The 22,651-nt window shown below is 57.1% G+C and overlaps 1 protein-coding gene and 3 non-coding genes across 4 annotated transcripts; 3 read left to right on the top strand and 1 right to left on the bottom strand.

Annotated features, from left to right (window-relative positions):
• Nucleotides 1–253: 253 nt before the first annotated feature.
• Nucleotides 254–19,618, top strand: LOC138242697 (regulator of G-protein signaling 2-like). Its single transcript, XM_069198256.1, has 7 exons — nucleotides 254–340; nucleotides 8,731–9,208; nucleotides 10,432–10,493; nucleotides 11,736–11,831; nucleotides 12,792–12,853; nucleotides 16,115–16,281; nucleotides 17,589–19,618. The coding sequence occupies exons 2-7, from the start codon at nucleotides 8,735–8,737 to the stop codon at nucleotides 17,763–17,765; spliced, it is 1,038 nt and encodes a 345-aa protein (XP_069054357.1). The 5' UTR covers nucleotides 254–340; nucleotides 8,731–8,734; the 3' UTR covers nucleotides 17,766–19,618.
• A 1,265-nt stretch (nucleotides 19,619–20,883) lies between these two features.
• trnag-gcc (transfer RNA glycine (anticodon GCC)) lies at nucleotides 20,884–20,954 on the bottom strand. The gene has a single exon. It is a non-coding gene; the product is annotated as a tRNA-Gly (tRNA).
• Nucleotides 20,955–21,552: 598 nt separating this feature from the next.
• On the top strand, nucleotides 21,553–21,623 carry trnag-gcc (transfer RNA glycine (anticodon GCC)). Its single transcript has one exon. It is a non-coding gene; the product is annotated as a tRNA-Gly (tRNA).
• A 535-nt stretch (nucleotides 21,624–22,158) lies between these two features.
• trnag-gcc (transfer RNA glycine (anticodon GCC)) lies at nucleotides 22,159–22,229 on the top strand. The gene has a single exon. It is a non-coding gene; the product is annotated as a tRNA-Gly (tRNA).
• The last annotated feature ends 422 nt before the right edge of the window (nucleotides 22,230–22,651 follow it).

Below are 22,651 nucleotides of genomic sequence, written 5' to 3'. Positions count from 1 at the left end.
ACTGTGTGTGTGTGTTTCTGCGCGCCTGTGTGGGCGGAGGAATCCCGGGACCGGAAGGCGAGACTCTCCTCTCCCCCCCTCACAGCTGACGGAGACACCGCTGGAGTCCCAGCAGCGCGACTGCTCGCTCGCTCGCCAGCCCGGTCCGGTCCGGTCCACAGCGGCCCCACGCTCGCCACACAGCCCCGTGACGTGTTCGCCCGGGCGGGCCGGGGGGGGCCGAACCCCACGCACACCAAACCCCACCCCCGCCCGGGATCTCCGATCAACAAGCCGGTGACGGGACACCGACGTGCGCTGGGGGTCCAGGTAAAACACGCTCGGGTCTCGCCACGAGTGGGTTCGTGATTATTATTATTATTATTATTATTATTATTATTATTATTATTATTATTTCTGCTGACCAAGAAGTGGGTGGAGGTTAGGTGTGGGGGGGTGTGCCATCGTCGTGGAAGTTTCCACGCAAACTTTGTCAGGACCGTCTGCTCTTGCCTGTCACTCGGACACGCACACGGAGGCGGACGCGGTCACGCAGGTGTCGTCCGGGCGGTGCGACCAGGTAGACAGGTAACCCCGGCACCAACAAAACAAACCCCCCCCGTCGACGAAAACCGTGAAATATTGTTGATTATTTCTCTCTCTTCCTTCCATTTTTTGTTTTTTACGACGGCGGTTTTGTAATTTTTATTCTGGCGTTCAGAAAAAAACACTTCTTGGCGGGTCCGAGGTAAAAAAAAACCAAAAAAAAAAACCAGGGTTTGATTTAAAACAGAAAAAAAAACCTGAATATTAACAACCACGGGTATCGTGCGGGTCATTGTCACGGATTTCCTGAGGTACGGTAAAATCGACTCTTTTCTTTCTTTCTCCGTGTGTGTGTGTGTGTTTGTGTGTGTGTGTTTCCCATCCGTTTGTGGGAAGTTGTTGCGATATTGAATTTTGCAGTGAAACTCCTCGTCTCTTCCCAGCGAGAAAAATCGCGAAGGTTTACCTTCGATAACACGACGACACTCATGGGCCCCGACAGAAAGGGCGGAAAAAAAGTGTTTATATATTTATTTTTTTTACCGGAGCAGTGCAGTTCCCGAGAAAGAGTAAAAAAAAAAAAATCTTGTTTGGATCCAGAGGGTCCTCCTCGTTCTGGGCGGTTATTAAATAAATACCGGCGCTCTGCACTGGAAGGGTAGTAAAACTGAGAGCAGAAAAGTACTCTCATGGAGAATTCAATCACAAATAGGACATCGCTGGGCTTAAGCAGGGCTGTCCAGTCCTGGTCCTGGAGGGGTCAGTGTGTGTGTCTGCAGAGTTTCCAGGGGTCTTTAAAGCAGGGCTGTCCAGTCCTGGTCCTGGAGGGGTCAGTGTGTGTGTGTCTGCAGAGTCTCCAGGAGTCTTTAAAGCAGGGCTGTCCAGTCCTGGTCCTGGAGGGGTCAGTGTGTGTGTGTGTGTGTGCAGAGTCTCCAGGGGTCTTTAAAGCAGGGCTGTCCAGTCCTGGTCCTGGAGGGGTCAGTGCGTGTGTGTGTGTGTCTGCAGAGTCTCCAGGGGTCTTTAAAGCAGGGCTGTCCAGTCCTGGTCCTGGAGGGGTCAGTGCGTGTGTGTGTGTGTCTGCAGAGTCTCCAGGGGTCTTTAAAGCAGGGCTGTCCAGTCCTGGTCCTGGAGGGGTCAGTGTGTGTGTGTGTGTGCAGAGTCTCCAGGGGTCTTTAAAGCAGGGCTGTCCAGTCCTGGTCCTGGAGGGGTCAGTGTGTGTGTCTGCAGAGTCTCCAGGGGTCTTTAAAGCAGGGTTGTCCAGTCCTGGTCCTGGAGGGGTCAGTGTGTGTGTGTGTGCAGAGTCTCCAGGGGTCTTTAAAGCAGGGCTGTCCAGTCCTGCTCCTGGAGGGGTCAGTGTGTGTGTGTGTCTGCAGAGTCTCCAGGGGTCTTTAAAGCAGGGCTGTCCAGTCCTGGTCCTGGAGGGGTCAGTGTGTGTGTGTGTCTGCAGAGTCTCCAGGGGTTTTTAAAGCAGGGCTGTCCAGTCCTGGTCCTGGAGGGGTCAGTGTGTGTGTGTGTGTGTGTGTCTGCAGAGTCTCCAGGGGTCTTTAAAGCAGGGCTGTCCAGTCCTGGTCCTGGAGGGGTCAGTGTGTGTGTGTGTGTGTCTGCAGAGTCTCCAGGGGTCTTTAAAGCAGGGCTGTCCAGTCCTGGTCCTGGAGGGGTCAGTGTGTGTGTCTGCAGAGTCTCCAGGGGTCTTTAAAGCAGGGCTGTCCAGTCCTGGTCCTGGAGGGGTCAGTGTGTGTGTGTGTGTGTCTGCAGAGTCTCCAGGGGTCTTTAAAGCAGGGCTGTCCAGTCCTGGTCCTGGAGGGGTCAGTGTGTCTCTCTGTGTGTCTCCTGGCTCACACGCGTGCAGTAATCCCTCACCTCCTCTCTGCCCCAGCAGCAGGATTATCTCCGCTCATCAACACTGGAGGCCGGGGTGGGGTCTGGGGGGGATTAAGGCAGATCCTGTCGCCGCGGGGAGATTAGCGTAGGGGGGGTGTGCGCTCCCCCCGACAGCCAGCCGGGCAGGCGGGAAGACCCTGATCTAGGCCATCGCCAGGCAGCTTCTCACCCCCCGGGGGCTGAAGGGACTTCTGTACACAGAGGGGGGCGGGGGTGTGGAACAGGCTGCCCAGCCCTGTGGTTGAAGCCGATACCCCGGCTTCTCTCCAGACACAGCTGGGTGAGCTCCTCCAGTCAGGACAGGAGGCTCTTCTGTACACAGAGGGGGGCGGGGGTGTGGAACAAGCTGCCCAGCCCTGTGGTTGAAGCCGATACCCTGGCTTCTCTCAGGACACAGCTGGGTGAGCTCCTCCAGTCAGGACAGGAGGCTCTTCTGTACGCAGAGGGTGGCGGGGGTGTGGAACAAGCTGCCCAGCCCTGTGGTTGAAGCCGATACCCCGGCTTCTCTCCAGACACAGCTGGGTGAGCTCCTCCAGTCAGGACAGGAGGCTCTACTGTACACAGAGGGTGGTGGGGGTGTGGAACAAAGCCGATACCCTGGCTTCTCTCCAGACACAGCTGGGTGAGCTCCTCCAGTCAGGACACTATGGTCCACTGTGGTTTGTGTTCAGAACCGATTCAGTCGATTCAAATGTTGATTTCCAGCTGAAGATCGGCTCTGAAGTGACCTGTCGTCCCAGTGAAAAGCAGTGGTGCCTTGATATAACTGGGGAGGGTGTTGTCCCCGTTCAGCGTCAGAACCGGAGTTGCAAGTTTTGCCCTTTTTTTTTCCTTGCCTAAATGCCAAGATCTGGAGTCCGTCCTGCGAGCAAACTGACAGCGTTCTCGTCGTAAGACAGATATCTGATCGACCGTTTTTTTTTTTTTGAGGGCTTGCGTGACTGTCTTTGCGGAAGAAGTGCTTGTCTTGTTTCTCTTGAGTTGCTTGCTTTCTGGGTGAAATCCTACAGCGGACACACGATCGAGCAGGAACCAGGCAGATCTTGGGGTCCCTGATGGGGGGGGGGCGTGTCAGAGAGGCAGGAGGGCAGGGCGTCTTTACATCGGGAGTGGCGGGGGTCTGGAACTGGGGGCTCAGGGCTCTGGACTGAAATCTGAAAAATAAGTCGAGCAGGGGGGCGCAGGGGTGTCGGCACTGGGCCCTGGGCTCAGTGCTGGACCTGGGGGGGTGCTGTCTGTGTGGAGTCTGCACGTTCTCCCTGTTTGTGTGGGTGTCCTCCAGGTGCTCCAGTTTCCTCCCACAGTCCAGAGCCAGGCTGGTGGGTGAATTGACTTCTGGGAAAACTGGCCTTGGGGTGTGTGTGTGTGTGTGTGTGTCCTGTGATGGACTGGTGTCCTGTCCAGGGTGTGTCTGTGTGTCCTGTAATGGACTGGTGTCCTGTCCAGGGTGTGTGTGTGTGTCCTGTAATGGACTGGTGTCCTGTCCAGGGTGTGTGTGTGTCCTGTGATGGACTGGTGTCCTGTCCAGGGTGTGTGTGTGTGTGTCCTGTCCAGGGTGTGTGTGTGTGTGTGTGTCCTGTGATGGACTGGTGTCCTGTCCAGGGTGTGTGTGTGTGTGTGTGTCCTGTGATGGACTGGTGTCCTGTCCAGGGTGTGTGAGTGTGTGTGTGTGTCCTGTGATGGACTGGTGTCCTGTCCAGGGTGTGTGAGTGTGTGTGTGTGTCCTGTGATGGACTGGTGTCCTGTCCAGGGTGTGTGAGTGTGTGTGTGTGTCCTGTGATGGACTGCTGTCCTGTCCAGGGTGTGTGCGTGTGTGTGTGTCCTGTGATGGACTGCTGTCCTGTCCAGGGTGTGTGTGTGTGTGTCCTGTGATGGACTGCTGTCCTGTCCAGGGTGAGCCCTGCCTCGTGCCTGTTGCTTGCTGGGACAGACTCCAGCTCCCCCAGTCTGTGACCCTGTCCTGGAGAGAGAGCCGGGGGGAGAGTGGAGGGACACATTAAGTCAAGAGCCTGAAATTAAGTGATTCACTTAAAGCGGCTCTTGAGCGACCGAGTGAGGCAGACGGGTTCCTCTCGTCCGCCAGACTGTGTGTGCGCTCCCAGACACACAGCTCCTCGCGAAGAGAGAGTCCCGTCTGCTTCAAAAACACATCAGTAATTAACAGCAGCCTCCCCTCCCCTGACGAGCTCTCTGATCAGCCTGCCAAATCTGTCCTTGTGAAAGGCTCACAGCGTTGGGGTTTTCTAGCGTCCCAGCGATAAGCAGAGCCGGTGGGTTCGGTTTTGCACGATTGTTGTTTTAAACCCAGGATGTTCCTTCTCTGAGCTAAATGAGCAAAATTCTGTTCTGTTTCTGACTCGATGGAGTAAAACCGGGTCTCTGCGCAGTGCTGTACGGATCTGAGGAGGAGGAGGAGTGTGAGGGTGAGGCTGGAGGTGATCAGACTGAGTGTCTCTCCAGTCCTGTACAGATCTGAGGAGGAGGAGGAGTGTGAGGGTGAAGCTAGAGGTGATCAGACTGAGTGTCTCTCCAGTCCTGTACAGATCTGAGGAGGAGGAGGAGTGTGAGGGTGAAGCTGGAGGTGATCAGACTGAGTGTCTCTCCAGTCCTGTACAGATCTGAGGAGGAGGAGTGTGAGGGTGAGGCTGGAGGTGATCAGACTGAGTGTCTCTCCAGTCCTGTACAGATCTGAGGAGGAGGAGTGTGAGGGTGAAGCTGGAGGTGATCAGACTGAGTGTCTCTCCAGTCCTGTACAGATCTGAGGAGGAGGAGTGTGAGGGTGAAGCTGGAGGTGATCAGACTGAGTGTCTCTCCAGTCCTGTACAGATCTGAGGAGGAGGAGTGTGAGGGTGAAGCTGGAGGTGATCAGACTGAGTGTCTCTCCAGTCCTCTACAGATCTGAGGAGGAGGAGGAGTGTGAGGGTGAAGCTGGAGGTGATCAGACTGAGTGTCTCTCCAGTCCTCTACAGATCTGAGGAGGAGGAGGAGTGTGAGGGTGAAGCTGGAGGTGATCAGACTGAGTGTCTCTCCAGTCCTGTACAGATCTGAGGAGGAGGAGGAGGAGTGCTAGGGTGAAGCTGGAGGTGATCAGACTGAGTGTCTCTCCAGTCCTGTACAGATCTGAGGAGGAGGAGGAGTGTGAGGGTGAAGCTGGAGGTGATCAGACTGAGTGTCTCTCCAGTCCTGTACAGATCTGAGGAGGAGGAGTGTGAGGGTGAAGCTGGAGGTGATCAGACTGAGTGTCTCTCCAGTCCTGTACAGATCTGAGGAGGAGGAGTGTGAGGGTGAAGCTGGAGGTGATCAGACTGAGTGTCTCTCCAGTCCTGTACAGATCTGAGGAGGAGGAGTGTGAGGGTGAAGCTGGAGGTGATCAGACTGAGTGTCTCTCCAGTCCTGTACAGATCTGAGGAGGAGGAGGAGTGCGAGGGTGAGGCTGGAGGCGATCAGACTGAGTGTCTCTCCAGTCCTGTACAGATCTGAGGAGGAGGAGGAGTGTGAGGGTGAAGCTGGAGGTGATCAGACTGAGTGTCTCTCCAGTCCTGTACAGATCTGAGGAGGAGGAGGAGTGTGAGGGTGAAGCTGGAGGTGATCAGACTGAGTGTCTCTCCAGTCCTGTACAGATCTGAGGAGGAGGAGTGTGAGGGTGAAGCTGGAGGCGATCAGACTGAGTGTCTCTCCAGTCCTGTACAGATCTGAGGAGGAGGAGTGTGAGGGTGAAGCTGGAGGTGATCAGACTGAGTGTCTCTCCAGTCCTGTACAGATCTGAGGAGGAGGAGGAGTGTGAGGGTGAGGCTGGAGGTGATCAGACTGAGTGTCTCTCCAGTCCTGTACAGATCTGAGGAGGAGGAGTGTGAGGGTGAAGCTGGAGGCGATCAGACTGAGTGTCTCTCCAGTCCTGTACAGATCTGAGGAGGAGGAGGAGTGTGAGGGTGAGGCTGGAGGTGATCAGACTGAGTGTCTCTCCAGTCCTGTACAGATCTGAGGAGGAGGAGGAGTGTGAGGGTGAGGCTGGAGGTGATCAGACTGAGTGTCTCTCCAGTCCTGTACAGATCGGGGGAGGAGGAGTGTGAGGGTGAAGCTGGAGGCGATCAGACTGAGTGTCTCTCCAGTCCTGTACAGATCGGGGGAGGAGGAGTGCGAGGGTGAAGCTGGAGGCGATCAGACTGAGTGTCTCTCCAGTCCTGTACAGATCTGAGGAGGAGGAGGAGTGTGAGGGTGAAGCTGGAGGCGATCAGACTGAGTGTCTCTCCAGTCCTGTACAGATCTGAGGAGGAGGAGTGTGAGGGTGAGGCTGGAGGTGATCAGACTGAGTGTCTCTCCAGTCCTGTACAGATCTGAGGAGGAGGAGTGTGAGGGTGAGGCTGGAGGTGATCAGACTGAGTGTCTCTCCAGTCCTGTACAGATCGGACGAGGAGGAGGAGCGCGAGAGGGAGTGTTTGTACAGTGTCTCCGCTCTGTGTGTTTGGAACAGTTGCAGCTGGCGGAGTTTTAAAAATAGTGTCTGTGAGTGTGGATGACATTTTCCAGGCAGGCCAGGGGGGGGGAGGGAGACTGGTGATAATGACAGCAGAGTGATGGATTGGAAGCGCTGTTTATCAGCCCTGTCCCTGCTTGTCGTGATCACGGCACCGCTGTTAATTGGGGATAATGCTACCGGGGGGTAGGATCGCCGGGCCTGTGGGCTTCCGAAGTCGTCAAGACTTGCCTGTCCACCTGCCTGTGCGTCTGTTTGTCCGTGTGTCTGGGTCTCCGTTGACCCAGGGATGTGGGGGATCACCTGGCTTCTCCGGTCAGGACAGGAGGATCTGCCTTACACGGAGGGGGGCGGGGGTGGGGAACAAGCCGCCCAGTCCGTGTGGTTGAAGCCGATACCCCGGCTTCTCTCCGGACACAGCTGGGTGAGCTCCTCCAGTCAGGACAGGAGGCTCTTCTGTGCGCAGACGGGGGTGGGGGTGGGGAACAAGCCGCCCAGTCCGTGTGGTTGAAGCCGATACCCCGGCTTGTCTCCAGACACAGCTGGGTGAGCTCCTCCAGTCAGGACAGGGGGCTCTTCTGTACCCAGAGGGGGGAACTATCAGAATTTGCAAGTGAGAGGACACCCCCCTGTCCGATGCAAGAGAACCGCCCCTCCCCCCCCCCAAGGGGAGCGGCTCTCCGCAGGGCCGGGCCCTGACCAGTGGGGGGCGCTCTGGAGCTCCTGAGCAGGTCCTCAGCCCAGGAAGGGGGGAGGGGGCGGGAGAGTTTATCCCCTGCAGTGTGCATTAATTTTTCACAGCGTGCAGGGTTAATATTTAATGTTGGCTGGCTGAGATCGCCATCTGCTCTCCCTGAGCCCTCGGGCGCTGATAATTGCTCATCTGGGCGGGGGGAGTGGGGGGGGGCGCCCCTTTCTTGAGGGACCAGAGGAGACGAGGGGGTGGCGAGAGGGGCGGGCTGGAGGTTATTATCCCTGGGAAGTGCCGGGGGCAGTTGAAATGCAGGCGGGGTTGGGGTTGGGGGGGGCGACTCTTTACACAGAGAGTGGTGGGGGTGGGGAGCAAGCTGCCCAGCCAGGCGGTTGAAGCCGATACCCCGGCTGCTCTCAAGTCACTATACCGGGGGACGCTGGACTGTAAACAGGCGCCGTCCTTCGGATGAGACGTCAAACCCAGGTCCTGACTCTCTGTCCTCATTAACAATCCCGGGGTGTCTCTGGAGAAGAATAGGGGTGTTACCCCAGTGTCCTGGCCTGATCCCCCCCTGGTCTTGACCCATCATGGCCTCCTCATCACCCCCCTCTCTGAACTGGCTCCATCCCTCTGCTCTCCTCCCCACTGAGAGCTGCTGTGTGCTGAGCGGACTGGAGCATCACCCAGGTGGGGGCTGCACACTGGGGGGGGCTGGAGGGGATCCCCCTGACCTGGGAAGAGCTCCGAGGGGAGGGTCCAGCAAGGCGCTATATAGAGAGTGTAAAGATGGTGATGATGATGATTATTATTGAGGGTATCGGCCAGGGTATCGGCTTCAACCACATGGCTGGGCGGCTTGTTCCCCGCCCCCACCCCCCTCTGTGTACAGAAGAGCCTGCTGTTCCACTGAGAGCTGCTGTGTGCTGAGCGGACTGGAGCATCACCCAGGTGGGGGCTGCACACTGGGGGGGGCTGGAGGGGATCCCCCTGACCCGGGAAGAGCTCGCTCCGAGGGGAGGGTCCGGCAAGGCGCTATATAGAGAGTGTTAGGAATAATTATATTATGATGATGATAGGCGGGATGAATTGTGACTTATCGGATGCTGACGCCGCCCGTCTCTCTCTCTCTCTCTCTCTCTCTCTCCCCCCCCCCCAGAGTCATGAGGCGCTACAGCTCGGAGGGGTCCCTGCTGGACTGCGACTTCCTGCCCTGGCACAAGGTCGCCCTGCGCCGGCGCGCCCCCGAGGGGCAGGAGGAGGGGCCGGGGGCGGGGCCCCGGGGGGGCGGGGCCGCCGGCCGCCCGGGGGCCAATCCCGAGGGGCCGGGGGCGGGGCCGGGGGCGGGGCCGCCCGCGATCTGCGTGCAGAAGGAGCACAGCCTGAGCGCCGAGGCGCTGGCCCAGCTGGGGCTGGCGGCGGCCGGCCAGGGCCTCGGCCCCGGGGGAGCGGGCGCGTCCCTCGGCGTGGGGGCGCTCACGGAGGGCTGCCGGGCCTACAGCGACAGCCAGCTGGGGCCCGGGGCGGCGCGGGAGGCGGGGCTGCCCTCCTCCCCCTCCTCTCCCTCGCTGCCCAAGCACCACGGCATCGCCAAGCTGGCCAGCGCCAAGCTGCACCTGCGGACCTGGTTTCAGCACGTAAGGGGCTCCCCCATCTCCCCCCCGCCTTTCCGGCGTGCGTCGTCTGTCCTGTCCGCGCGAGTCCAGTCCACAACAGTCTGTCCCTCTGTCCCCCCCCTGTCCCATAATCCCTCTGTCCCATAATCCCCCTATCCCTCTCTGTCCCATAATCCCTCTCTGTCCCATCATCCCCCTATCCCTCTCTGTCCCTTAATCCCTCTCTGTCCCATAATCCCTCTCTGTCCCATAATCCCCCTATCCCTCTCTGTCCCTTAATCCCTCTCTGTCCCATAATCCCCCTATCCTCTCTGTCCCATAATCCCTCTCTGTCCCTTAATCCCCCTATCCCTCTCTGTCCCATAATCCCTCTCTGTCCCATAATCCCTCTCTGTCCCTTAATCCCTCTCTGTCCCTTAATCCCCCTATCCCTCTCTGTCCCATAATCCCTCTCTGTCCCATAATCCCCCTATCCTCTCTGTCCCATAATCCCTCTCTGTCCCTTAATCCCCCTATCCCTCTCTGTCCCATAATCCCTCTCTGTCCCATAATCCCTCTCTGTCCCTTAATCCCTCTCTGTCCCTTAATCCCCCTATCCCTCTCTGTCCCATAATCCCTCTCTGTCCCATAATCCCCCTATCCCTCTCTGTCCCATAATCCCTCTCTGTCCCTTAACCCCCCTGTCCCTCTCTGTCCCATAATCCCTCTCTGTCCCATAATCCCTCTCTGTCCCTTAATCCCCCTATCCCTCTCTGTCCCATAATCCCTCTATCCCTTAATCCCTCTCTGTCCCTTAATCCCCCTATCCCTCTCTGTCCCATAATCCCTCTCTGTCCCATAATCCCCCTATCCCTCTCTGTCCCATAATCCCTCTCTGTCCCTTAACCCCCCTGTCCCTCTCTGTCCCTTAATCCCTCTCTGTCCCCCTATCCCACTTTCCTTTGCTGTCCCCTGCCACCTTCCGTGATCTGGGACCGGAACCGGCTCCGAGCTCGCCCCGTGCCGGACCGGACCGGACCGGGGGGTGGGGGGGTGGGGGCTGTCCTCATTCCTCTCCTTCTCGTTCCCCTCCGTCTCCCTCTGTCAGTCCCCACCCTGACAGGAGCTCCCGGGCTCGTTCCTCGCCAGAGTGTGGGGTGTGGGGGGGGGGAGGCGACCGGTCACGTGACCTCGCCGAGCCGGGGGATGTGGCCCCTGCGCGCTGAGCCCTGCGTCTCTGTCTCTCTCTCCCCCCTCTCTCTCAGAGCTTCCACTCCAGCGTGGAGTACGAGCTGGACAGCCCCGACGGCCCGGAGGGGGACAGCCGGTGAGGGACCCCGCCGCGCCGCCCGGCCCCGGCCTCCGCCCCGTTCAGGAGCTCCCCACGACCCCCCGGGACACAGCGGCACAGAACACTCCCACGACCCCCCCGGGACACAGCGGCACAGGACACTCCCATTATCCCCCGGGACACAGCGGCACAGGACACTCCCACAATCCCCAAGGACACAGCGGCACAGAACACTCCCACGACCCCCCGGGACACAGCGGCACAGGACACTCCCACGATCCCTGGTGTTCTGTCCTGTTGTGTCCCCAGGGGATTGTGGGAGTGTTCTGTCCTGCTCTGTCCCGGGGGATTGTGGGAGTGTTCTGTCCTGCTGTGTCCTTGGGGATTGTGGGAGTGTTCTGTCCTGCTGTGTTCCAGGGGATTGTCCCCAATCTGTCCCCAATCTGTCCTGCTGTGTCCCTGGGGGATTGTGGGAGTGTTCTGTCCTGCTGTGTTCCGGGGGATTGTGGGAGTGTTCTGTCCTGCTGTGTCCCGGGGGATTGTGGGAGTGTTCTGTCCTGCTGTGTCCTTGGGGATCGTGGGAGTGTTCTGTCCTGCTGTGTCCTTGGGGATTGTGGGAGTGTTCTGTCCTGCTGTGTCCTTGGGGATTGTGGGAGTGTTCTGTCTTGCTGTGTCCTTGGGGATTGTGGGAGTGTTCTGTCCTGCTGTGTCCTTGGGGATTGTGGGAGTGTTCTGTCCTGCTGTGTTCCGGGGGATTGTGGAAGTGTACTGTCCTGCTGTGTCCCGGGGGATTGTGGGAGTGTTCTGTCCTGCTGTGTTGTTCTGTCCTGCTGTATCCCTTGGGGATTGTGGGAGTGTTCTGTCCTGCTGTGTCCTTGGGGATTGTGGGAGTGTTCTGTCCTGCTGTGTCCTTGGGGATTGTGGGAGTGTTCTGTCCTGCTGTGTTCCGGGGGATTGTGGGAGTGTACTGTCCTGCTGTGTCCCGGGGGATTGTGGGAGTGTTCTGTCCTGCTGTGTTGTTCTGTCCTGCTGTATCCCTTGGGGATTGTGGGAGTGTTCTGTCCTGCTGTGTCCTTGAGGATTGTGGGAGTGTTCTGTCCTGCTGTGTCCTTGAGGATTGTGGGAGTGTTCTGTCCTGCCGTTTCCCCGGGGGATTGTGGGAGTGTTACAGTCCCATCATCCCCATCAACCTGACGACCCCGGGGGCTGTCCCTTTATCTGCGGCCCCTGCCCGTCCCCGTAAGCAGACCTGTTGTTGTGTTGTCTGTCCGCGCGCAGAGACCGGGACCGCGAGGCGAAGTCGCGCCTGCCCTTCCTGAAGCGCTGGAGCGAGATGGGCACGGTCACGGCGGCCAGCAGCCACTACGACGTGAGGTGAGTTGGCATCCCTCCGAGGAGCCGGGGTATCGGCTTCAACCACGGGGCTGGGCGGCTTGTTCCCCACCCCCGCCACCCTCTGTGTACAGTAGAGCCTCCTGTCCTGACTGGAGGAGCTCACCCAGCTGTGTCTGGAGAGAAGCCAGGGTATCGGCTTCAACCACAGGGCTGGGCAGCCTGTTCCCCACCCCCACCCCCCTCTGTGTACAGAAGAGCCTCCTGTTATCAGTTTTAAATGCGCTTCCAAAACGTTTGGCGCTATTCCTCTGGAGCCCAGCAGGTGGGAGCCTGGCCAGTACCTGGAGGGGAGACTCATGGGAAAGCTGAGGCTGCTGGGAGAGGTGTGAGTGGGGCCAGCAGGGGGCGCTCTCACCCTGCGGTCTGTGTGGGTCCTGATGCCCCAGTATAGTGACGGGGGACACTGGACTGTAAACAGGCGCCGTCAAACCGAGGTCCTGACTCTCTGTGCTCATTAACAATCCCGGGGTGTCTCTGGAGAAGAGTAGGGGTGTTACCCCAGTGTCCTGGCCTGATTCCCCCCCTGGTCTTGACCCATCATGGCCTCCTAATCACCCCCCTCTCTGACCTGGCTCCATCCCTCTGCTCTCCTCCCCACTGAGAGCTGCTGTGTGCTGAGCGGACTGGAGCATCACCCAGGTGGGGGCTGCACACCGGGGGGGCTGGAGGGGATCCCCCTGACCTGGGAAGAGCTCTGAGTGGGGGGTCCAGGGAAGAGCTCTAGAAGTGTGAGGAATTATTATTTTGTTATCCCATATGGGAAATTGGCTTTGCAGGCAGGTGAACACATTACACAATACACTTCATGCGCAGGATATTCAACAGATGCATGGAAACAAAGAATAGAAATGTATTTCAAGTAAATGCACAGTCGACTGCCCAGACTGTGTGTGTGTGTGTCTCTGTCTCTGTGTGTTTGTGACTCTGTGTGTGTTTCAGGCCCAGTCCAGAGGAAGTGAAAAAATGGGCAGAGTCTCTGGACAACCTACTGGCTCACCGCTGTGAGTGGACACTGACCGTGTCACACACACACACACACACACACACCTGGACAGGACAGCAGTCCATCACAGGACAGACACACACACACACACACAGACACACACACACAGACACACACACACAGACACACACACACAGACACACACACACAGACACACACACACACACAGACACACACACACACACACACACACAGACACACACACACTGCCCATCACACACACACACACACACATACACACACACCACACACACCCTGCCCATCTCCCCACACACACACACACACACACACACACACACACTGCCCATCTCACACACACACACACACACACACACACACTGACCATCTCACAGAGACACACTGCACACAATGTCTCACTCACACACACAGACAGAGATAGGTCCTGTACTGTACTGACCTAATCCTGAAATTGTCTCACACTGCATCTTTGTCAGCACAAATATTTACACATAACACACACAGCTACACAACCTCAATCTCCCGGGAGAGGTGAGAGAGAGGGAAGAGGAGAGAGAGACACAGCGAGGTTTCGGGAGTCACTTCCTGCCAAACTGCTGGGCTGCTTCAGAGAGAGAGGGAGAGGAGGAGGGAGGGGGGTGTGTTGTCTTTCATTCCAGTCCGTTCACATTCCTGCCCCCCGAGAACAGGGAGGAGGGGAAATGTCAGGGGGAGGAGACAGCGCGCTCGTCCTGGGAGGCCGAGACACACACACACACACACACACACACACACACACACCAAGATGCACGCTCACCAAGACGCACGCTGAGCCCAGCAACAGGGCAAGAGCCTCCCGTCACCTCTCTCCCTGTCTCCTCTCTCTCACTGTGTCTCCTGTCTCTGTTGTGTGTGTTTATAACTGAGGGGTCCTCTGTGATCTCCTCTCTCTCTCGCTGTGTCTCCTGTCCTATTGTGTGTTTATTAGTGAGGGATTCTCTGTGCCCTCCTCTCTCTCTCTCACTGTGCCTCCTGTCCTGTTGTGTGTGTGTGTGTGTGTGTGCTTATGACTGAGGGATTCTCTGTGCTCTCCTCTATCTCTCTCACTGTGCCTCCTGTCCTGTTGTGTGTGTGTGTGTGTGTGTGTGTGTGTGTGATGACTGAGGGATTCTCTGTGCTCTCCTCTCTCTCTCACACTGTGTCTCCTGTCTCTGTTGTATGTGTTTATGACTGAGGGATTCTCTGTGCTCTCCTTTCTCTCTCTCTCACTGTGTCTCCTGTCCTGTGGTGCGTGTTTATGACTGAGGGGTCCTCTGTGCTCTCCTCTCTCACTGCGTCTCCTGTCTCTGTTGTATGTGTTTATGACTGAGGGATTCTCTGTGCTCTCCTCTCTCTCTCTCTCACTGTGCCTCCTGTCCTGTGGTGCGTGTTTATGACTGAGGGGTCCTCTGTGCTCTCCTCTCTCACTGCGTCTCCTGTCTCTGTTGTGTTGATTTCTGAGAGATCCACACTCTCTCTCTCTCTGTCCCCAGCTGTGGGGTGACATTTCCTGTTGGTACCGCAGTAGAGCTGAGTCCTGCTGCTCAGAGTCCTGTTCCCAGCCCTGGAAGCTGGAGAAGGAGTTCATGAACACGTCACTTCAGTCTCCTTACAGAGAGCAGCGACGCCGATCTCTTGTCAGCTGTGTGTCTGTGGGCGGGACAGTGAGTGTGTGCTTTCCTCTGTGGATTGTGTGCATGGGATAGTGTCCACTCAGTCAGGGTGTCTGTATGAACCCCTCACTCTCAGTGCAGTGTTCATGTACTGGAGTGTCCAGTCAGTGTGTCTGTGTGAACCCCTCTCTCTCTCAGTGCAGTGTTCATGTACTGGAGTGTCCAGTCAGTGTGTCTGTATGAACCCCTCTCTCTCTCAGTGCAGTGTTCATGTACTGGAGTGTCCAGTCAGTGTGTCTGTATGAACCCCTCTCTCTCTCTCAGTGCAGTGTTCATGTACTGGAGTGTCCAGTCAGTGTGTCTGTATGAACCCCTCTCTCTCTCAGTGCAGTGTTCATGTCCTGGAGTGTCCAGTCAGTGTGTCTGTGTGAACCCCTCTCTCTCTCAGTGCAGTGTTCATGTACTGGAGTGTCCAGTCAGTGTGTGTGTATGAACCCCTCTCTCTCTCAGTGCAGTGTTCATGTACTGGAGTGTCCAGTCAGTGTGTGTGTATGAACCCCTCTCTCTCTCAGTGCAGTGTTCATGTACTGGAGTGTCCAGTCAGTCTGTCTGTATGAACCCCTCTCTCTCTCTCAGTGCAGTGTTCATGTCCTGGAGTGTCCAGTCAGTCAGTGTGTCTGTATGAACCCCTCTCTCTCTCAGTGCAGTGTTCATGTACTGGAGTGTCCAGTCAGTGTGTCTGTATGAACCCCTCTCTCTCTCTCAGTGCAGTGTTCATGTACTGGAGTGTCCAGTCAGTGTGTCTGTATGAACCCCTCTCTCTCTCTCAGTGCAGTGTTCATGTACTGGAGTGTCCAGTCAGTGTGTCTGTATGAACCCCTCTCTCTGTCTCAGTGTAGTGTTCATGTACTGGAGTGTCCAGTCAGTGTGTCTGTATGAACCCCTCTCTCTGTCTCAGTGTAGTGTTCATGTACTGGAGTGTCCAGTCAGTGTGTCTGTATGAACCCCTCTCTCTGTCTCAGTGTAGTGTTCATGTACTGGAGTGTCCAGTCAGTGTGTCTGTATGAACCCCTCTCTCTCTCAGTGCAGTGTTCATGTACTGGAGTGTCCAGTCAGTGTGTCTGTGTGAACCCCTCTCTCTCTCAGTGCAGTGTTCATGTACTGGAGTGTCCAGTCAGTGTGTCTGTGTGAACCCCTCTCTCTCTCAGTGCAGTGTTCATGTACTGGAGTGTCCAGTCAGTGTGTCTGTATGAACCCCTCTCTCTCTCAGTGCAGTGTTCATGTCCTGGAGTGTCCAGTCAGTGTGTCTGTATGAACCCCTCTCTCTCTCTCAGTGCAGTGTTCATGTACTGGAGTGTCCAGTCAGTGTGTGTGTATGAACCCCTCTCTCTCTCTCAGTGCAGTGTTCATGTCCTGGAGTGTCCAGTCAGTGTGTCTGTATGAACCCCTCTCTCTCTCTCAGTGCAGTGTTCATGTCCTGGAGTGTCCAGTCAGTGTGTCTGTATGAAGCCCTCTCTCTCTCAGTGCAGTGTTCATGTCCTGGAGTGTCCAGTCAGTGTGTCTGTATGAACCCCTCTCTCTCTCTCAGTGCAGTGTTCATGTACTGGAGTGTCTGTATTAACCCCTCTCTCTCTCCTGCTCTTTCTCAGTTGGTCTGGCAGCATTCCGAGCGTTCCTGCGCTCCGAGTTCAGTGAGGAGAACCTGGAATTCTGGCTGGCCTGTGAGGCATACCGGAAATCCAAGTCCAACTTCAGCCTCCAGCGCAAAGCCAGGAAGATCTTCTACCAGTACATCGAGCCCGGAGCTCCCAGAGAAGTAAGGGACTGTATTCAGACACCGCGCTGTGTGTGTCCTGTCCAGGGTGTGTGAGTGTGTGTGACCTGTGATGGACTGGTGTCCTGTCCAGGGTGTGTGATTGAGTGTGTGTGTCCTGTGATGGACTGCTGTCCTGTCCAGGGTGTGTGATTGAGTGTGTGTGTCCTGTGATGGACTGCTGTCCTGTCCAGGGTGTGTGATTGAGTGTGTGTGTCCTGTGATGGACTGCTGTCCTGTCCAGGGTGTGTGATTGAGTGTGTGTGTCCTGTGATGGACTGCTGTCCTGTCCAGGGTGTGTGATTGAGTGTGTGTGTCCTGTGATGGACTGCTGTCCTGTCCAGGGTGTGTGATTGAGTGTGTGTGTCCTGTGATGGACTGCTGTCCTGTCCAGGGTGTGTGATTGAGTGTGTGTGTCCTGTGATGGACTGGTGTCCCGTCCAGGGTGTGTGTGTGTGTGCATCCTGTGATGGACTGGTGTCCCGTCCAGGGTGTGTGTGTGTGTGCATCCTGTGATGGACTGCTGTCCTGTCCAGGGTGTGTGATTGAGTGTGTGTGTCCTGTGATGGACTGCTGTCCTGTCCAGGGTGTGTGAGTGTGTGTCCTGTGATGGACTGCTGTCCTGTCCAGGGTGTGTGTGTGTCCTGTGATGGACTGCTGTCCTGTCCAGGGTGTGTGTGTGTCCTGTGATGGACTGCTGTCCTGTCCAGGGTGTGTGTGTGTCCTGTGATGGACTGCTGTCCTGTCCAGGGTGTGTGTGTGTGTGTGTGTGTGTGTGTGTGTGTGTCCTGTGATGGACTGGTGTCCTGTCCAGGGTGTGTGTGTGTGTGTGTCCTGTGATGGACTGCTGTCCTGTCCAGGGTGTGTGAGTGTGTGTGTGTCCTGTGATGGACTGCTGTCCTGTCCAGGGTGTGTGAGTGTGTGTGTCCTGTGATGGACTGGTGTCCTGCCCAGGGTGTGTGAGTGTCCTGTGATGGACTGGTGTCCTGTCCAGGGTGTGTGAATGTGTGTGTCCTGTGATAGACTGGTGTCCTGTCCAGTGTGTGTGAGTGTGTGTGTGTCCTGTGATGGACTGCTGTCCTGTCCAGGGTGTGTGAGTGTGTGTGTCCTGTGATGGACTGGTGTCCTGCCCAGGGTGTGTGAGTGTCCTGTGATGGACTGCTGTCCTGTCCAGGGTGTGTGTGTGTCCTGTGATGGACTGGTGTCCTGTCCAGGGTGTGTGTGTGTGTGTGTGTGTCCTGTGATGGACTGCTGTCCTGTCCAGGGTGTGTGTGTGTGTTGACCTCAGGTGTGGCCCCTCTCCCCGCCAGGTGAACCTGGACTCCAAGACCCGCGAGCTGACCCGCGGCCTGGTCCAGGGCCCGTCCCGGTCCACCTTCTCCCAGGCCCAGCGCCGCGTCTACGGCCTGATGGACCGCGACTGTTACCCCCGCTTCCTGCGCTCCGACCTCTACCTGGCCCTGCTGGGGGGGGGCGCCCCCCTCTGAGAGCCCCCACCCTGCCCCGGCCTCGTTAGTCCGTGGAGTAGGGCCCCGAACCTGCGTAGAGGTTCGTTCGTTTACTCTCCCGCCCGCTGACGTTTTCATCGCGCGCCCGACACTCCGGAGACACGCCGCAGGACGGGAGACACAGCGAGAGAGAGAGAGAGAGAGGAGAGAGCTCAGAGCGTCTCCCTCGGCCAGGGACACACACCACAATATGGGAGACACAGCGAGAGAGAGAGAGAGGAGAGAGCTCAGAGCGTCTCCCTCGGCCAGGGACACACACCACAGGACGGGAGACACAGCGAGAGGGAGAGAGAGAGGAGAGAGCTCAGAGCGTCTCCCTCGGACAGGGACACACACCGCAGGACGGGAGACACAGCGAGAGAGAGAGAGAGAGGAGAGAGCTCAGAGCGTCTCCCTCGGACAGGGACACACACCACAATATGGGAGACACAGCGAGAGAGAGAGAGAGGAGAGAGCTCAGAGCGTCTCCCTCGGCCAGGGACACACAGCACAGGACGGGAGACACAGCGAGAGGGGGAGAGAGAGAGGAGAGAGTTCAGAGCGTCTCCCTCGGCCAGGGACACACACCACAGGACGGGAGACACAGCGAGAGAGAGAGAGAGAGAGAGAGGAGAGAGTTCAGAGCGTCTCCCTCGGCCAGGGACACACACCACAGGACGGGAGACACAGCGAGAGAGAGAGAGAGAGAGGAGAGAGTTCAGAGCGTCTCCCTCGGCCAGGGACACACACCACAGGACGGGAGACACAGCGAGAGAGAGGAGAGAGCTCAGAGCGTCTCCCTCGGCCAGGGACACACACCACAGGACGGGAGACACAGCAAGAGAGAGAGGAGAGAGCTCAGAGCGTCTCCCTCGGCCAGTGACACACACCACAGGATGGGAGACACAGCGAGAGAGAGGAGAGAGCTCAGAGCGTCTCCCTCGGCCAGGGACACACACCACAGGATGGGAGACACAGCGAGAGAGAGAGGAGAGAGCTCAGAGCGTCTCCCTCGGCCAGGGACACACACCACAGGATGGGAGACACAGCGAGAGAGAGAGGAGAGAGCTCAGAGCGTCTCCCTCAGCCATGAACACACACCACAGGATGGGAGACACAGCGAGAGAGAGGAGAGAGCTCAGAGCGTCTCCCTCGGCCAGGGACACACACCACAGGACGGGAGACACAGCGAGAGAGAGAGAGGAGAGAGCTCAGAGCGTCTCCCTCGGCCATGAACACACACCACAGGACGGGAGACACAGTGAGAGAGAGAGAGGAGAGAGTTCAGAGCGTCTCCCTCGGCCAGGGACACACACCACAGGATGGGAGACACAGCGAGAGAGAGAGGAGAGAGCTCAGAGCGTCTCCCTCGGCCAGGGACACACACCACAGGATGGGAGACACAGCGAGAGAGAGAGGAGAGAGCTCAGAGCGTCTCCCTCAGCCATGAACACACACCACAGGATGGGAGACACAGCGAGAGAGAGGAGAGAGCTCAGAGCGTCTCCCTCGGCCAGGGACACACACCACAGGATGGGAGACACAGCGAGAGAGAGAGAGGAGAGAGCTCAGAGCGTCTCCCTCGGCCATGAACACACACCACAGGACAGGAGACACAGTGAGAGAGAGAGAGGAGAGAGTTCAGAGCGTCTCCCTCGGCCAGGGGCACACACCACAGGACAGGAGACACAGTGAGTGAGAGAGAGGAGAGAGTTCAGAGCGTCTCCCTCGGCCAGGGACACACACCACAGGACGGGAGACACAGCGAGAGAGAGAGAGGAGAGAACTCAGAGCGTCTCCCTCGGCCATGAACACACACCACAGGACAGGAGACCCAGTGAGAGAGAGAGGAGACACAGAGAATCCCTCAGTAATAAACACACACAACAGGACAGGAGACACAGTGAGAGAGAGAGAGGAGAGTTCCGAGGACCCCTCAGTAGTAAACACACACTCCACAGGACGGGAGACACAGTGAGAGAGAGAGAGAGGAGAGTTCTGAGGACCCCTCAGTAGTAAACACACACTCCACAGGACGGGAGACACAGTGAGAGAGAGAGAGAGAGGAGAGTTCTGAGGACCCTTCAGTAGTAAACACACACTCCACAGGACGGGAGACACAGTGAGAGAGAGAGAGAGAGAGAGAGAGAGAGAGAGAGAGAGAGAGAGAGAGAGAGAGAGAGAGAGAGAGAGAGAGAGAGAGAGAGAGAGAGAGAGAGAGAGAGAGAGAGAGAGAGAGAGAGAGAGAGAGAGAGAGAGTTCCAAGGACCCCTCAGTAGTAAACACACACTCCACAGGACGGGAGACACAGTGAGAGAGAGAGAGGAGAGTTCTGAGGACCCCTCAGTAGTAAACACACTCCACAGGACAGGAGACACAGTGAGAGAGAGATAGGAGAGTTCCGAGGACCCCTCAGTAGTAAACACACACTCCACAGGACGGGAGACACAGCGAGAGAGAGAGAGAGAGAGGAGATCCTGTAGTATCCGTGGAGTCGATCTGCTCTGTTACAAGCGCAGAATTCTGATTCCCTGATTCGCGCAGGTGGACCCCGACAGACCCCATTAAACCCCCACCCCCCCCCCGACACCCCAAGCCTAGGAGCCGAGGGAGAGAGAGAGGCGGGGCTTCAGCGGACAGTAGCTCCCAGCCCACCCCCCGGTGGCGCCGGAAGCTCAGAGATTTCGACGTGGATTGATGTAATACAGTGTCACACCCTCCCCAGACGTGTCCGGGTCTCTTTTCTCCTCCTAACGCGGCACGGGAGTGAACTCTCCACCTGTCGGGACCCGATGCAGACGTCGCCGAATTCGCTTTCCCGAGAGAACTCTGACCCCCCGCTGTCTGTGGCGAGGAGCCCAGGCCGGGAGAGCCGGATAGGCGCGACGCTACCGCCCTCTGGTGGCCGTGTGGTGTGTGTCTGTGTGTGGACTGTCGCGCTGGATTACAGGTCTCGGACCCCGGTCCTGGCGGGGCCTGGGGTCCGGTGGCTTCTGTCCTAAAGCGAGCAGTCAATCCTGCACGGCCCCCCCAAAATCCCTCCAAATTATTACCCTGCTGTCTCTGGTCCAGGGGACACCCACCCCAGTCTGACAGGACAGAAAATAAAACACGACTCTGCATTGGCCGGGAATCGAACCCGGGCCTCCCGCGTGGCAGGCGAGAATTCTACCACTGAACCACCAATGCTGCTCGCGCTGACTCTGCCTTTAAGAGCGCGCCTCGTGCTCGTCCCTCCCCCCCGAGCAGCAGGTCGAGCAGCTGCTGCTCGTGTGGAGGAGACGCGTCGCTTCGGCTGTGCTCGGGTGTGTTCGGCTCTACTCGGCTGTGCTCGGGTGTGTTCGGCTCTACTCGGGTCTGCTGTGCTCGGGTCTGTTCGGCTCTACTCGGCTCGGCTGTGCTCGGGTGTGTTCGGCTCTACTCGGGTCGGCTGTGCTCGGGTCTGTTCGCCTCTACTCGGCTCGGCTGTGCTCGGGTGTGTTCGGCTCTACTCGGCTCGGCTGTGCTCGGGTGTGTTCGGCTCTACTCGGGTCGGCTGTGCTCGGGTGTGTTCGGCTCTACTCGGCTCGGCTGCGCTCGGGTCTGCTCGGCTCCGCTGTGCCCGGCCCTACTCGGCTCTCTGGGCTCCCAGCGGGTCGTTCTGAGCCACCTTAGCTTCTGAGGGCGGCAGGACGACTCCTCCACACGAGCCGTCGCGAACACAGCCGAACACGGGTGGACGTGGAGGAGGAGGAGGAGGAGGGGACGAGCACGAAGCGCGTTCCTGAAGCAGAACCCCGCACGTGCAGCATTGGTGGTTCAGTGGTAGAATTCTCGCCTGCCACGCGGGAGGCCCGGGTTCGATTCCCGGCCAATGCAGACCCGAATTTTTCTTGGGGAGAGGAGTGTGTGTCTGCTGACCAGACTTAATATTTAAGATAGTTTATTATTAATAATAATAATAATATCATTCAGACCACGATAACAATCAGCCCAAGATAAAAATGGTCATGTCGAACAAGATGATCATTTTGTGTGTTTGGAAGAAAGTTCCGGGTTTCTGGACCGGGCTGCGGACAGGCGAGACGTGTACAGCGGTACAGCGGAGTAAAAAACGAGGTAAGGAGAGCCGGGGAGGGGAGCGATTGGCGCCACCGTGCAGTTCAGGAGTGGAAGCGCACGCACAAAGACACACACAAAAAAAAACCACGGGGAACAGCCCTGTTTTCAAAGTTTTATTCCTCAAGAGGTGATAAAGATCCCCCCCGAAATATTGCTCTGGTTTAAGCGCGGTTGTAGTTGTTCATGATCATATTAAATGAAGACTGTTCCCTGCTCCTGGACAGGTCGGAGCTTCAAGCGTTCAATTTCCGGTCTCACAGAGCCGGGAGACACGAGGGCACAGGCACGTGCGGCATTGGTGGTTCAGTGGTAGAATTCTCGCCTGCCACGCGGGAGGCCCGGGTTCGATTCCCGGCCAATGCAGACCCGACTTTTTCCTTCGGAGAGGAGGGGGTGTCTGCTGACCAGACTTAACATTTATATTTAATTGCATTTAAATTTCACTTATATTGAATATTTAAGATAGTTTATAATGAAGAAGAATTCAGACCACGATAACAATCAGCCCAAGATAAAAATCATCATGTCGAGCAGGATGATCGTTTCGCGTGTGAGAAAGAAAGTTCCGTGTGGACTGGGGGTTTCTGGACCGGGCTGCGGACAGGCGAGACGAACACGCACAAAAACACACACCCAAAAAAAAACCACGGGGAACAGCCCTGTTCTAAAAGTTTTATTCCTCAAGAGGTGATAAAGATCCCCCCGAAATATTGCTCTGGTTTAAGCGCGGTTGTTCTTGTTATTAATAATAATAATAATAATAATAATAATGATGATGATGATAA

This window comes from Lepisosteus oculatus, chromosome 14 (genome assembly GCF_040954835.1).
Source record: "Lepisosteus oculatus isolate fLepOcu1 chromosome 14, fLepOcu1.hap2, whole genome shotgun sequence".
NCBI lineage: Eukaryota > Metazoa > Chordata > Actinopteri > Semionotiformes > Lepisosteidae > Lepisosteus > Lepisosteus oculatus.
Note: the sequence above shows the minus strand (reverse complement) of the source record. Positions and strands in the feature narration are given on the sequence as shown.

Excerpts from the sequence above, each read along its gene's own strand:
- LOC138242697 (XM_069198256.1), top strand. The coding sequence starts at position 8,735 with ATGAGGCGCTACAGCTCGGAGGGGTCCCTGCTGGACTGCGACTTCCTG. Across the intron at positions 11,832-12,791 it reads AGCAGCCACTACGACGTGAG|GCCCAGTCCAGAGGAAGTGA; the intron begins GTGAGTTGGCAT and ends TGTGTGTTTCAG. Across the intron at positions 16,282-17,588 it reads AGCCCGGAGCTCCCAGAGAA|GTGAACCTGGACTCCAAGAC; the intron begins GTAAGGGACTGT and ends TCTCCCCGCCAG.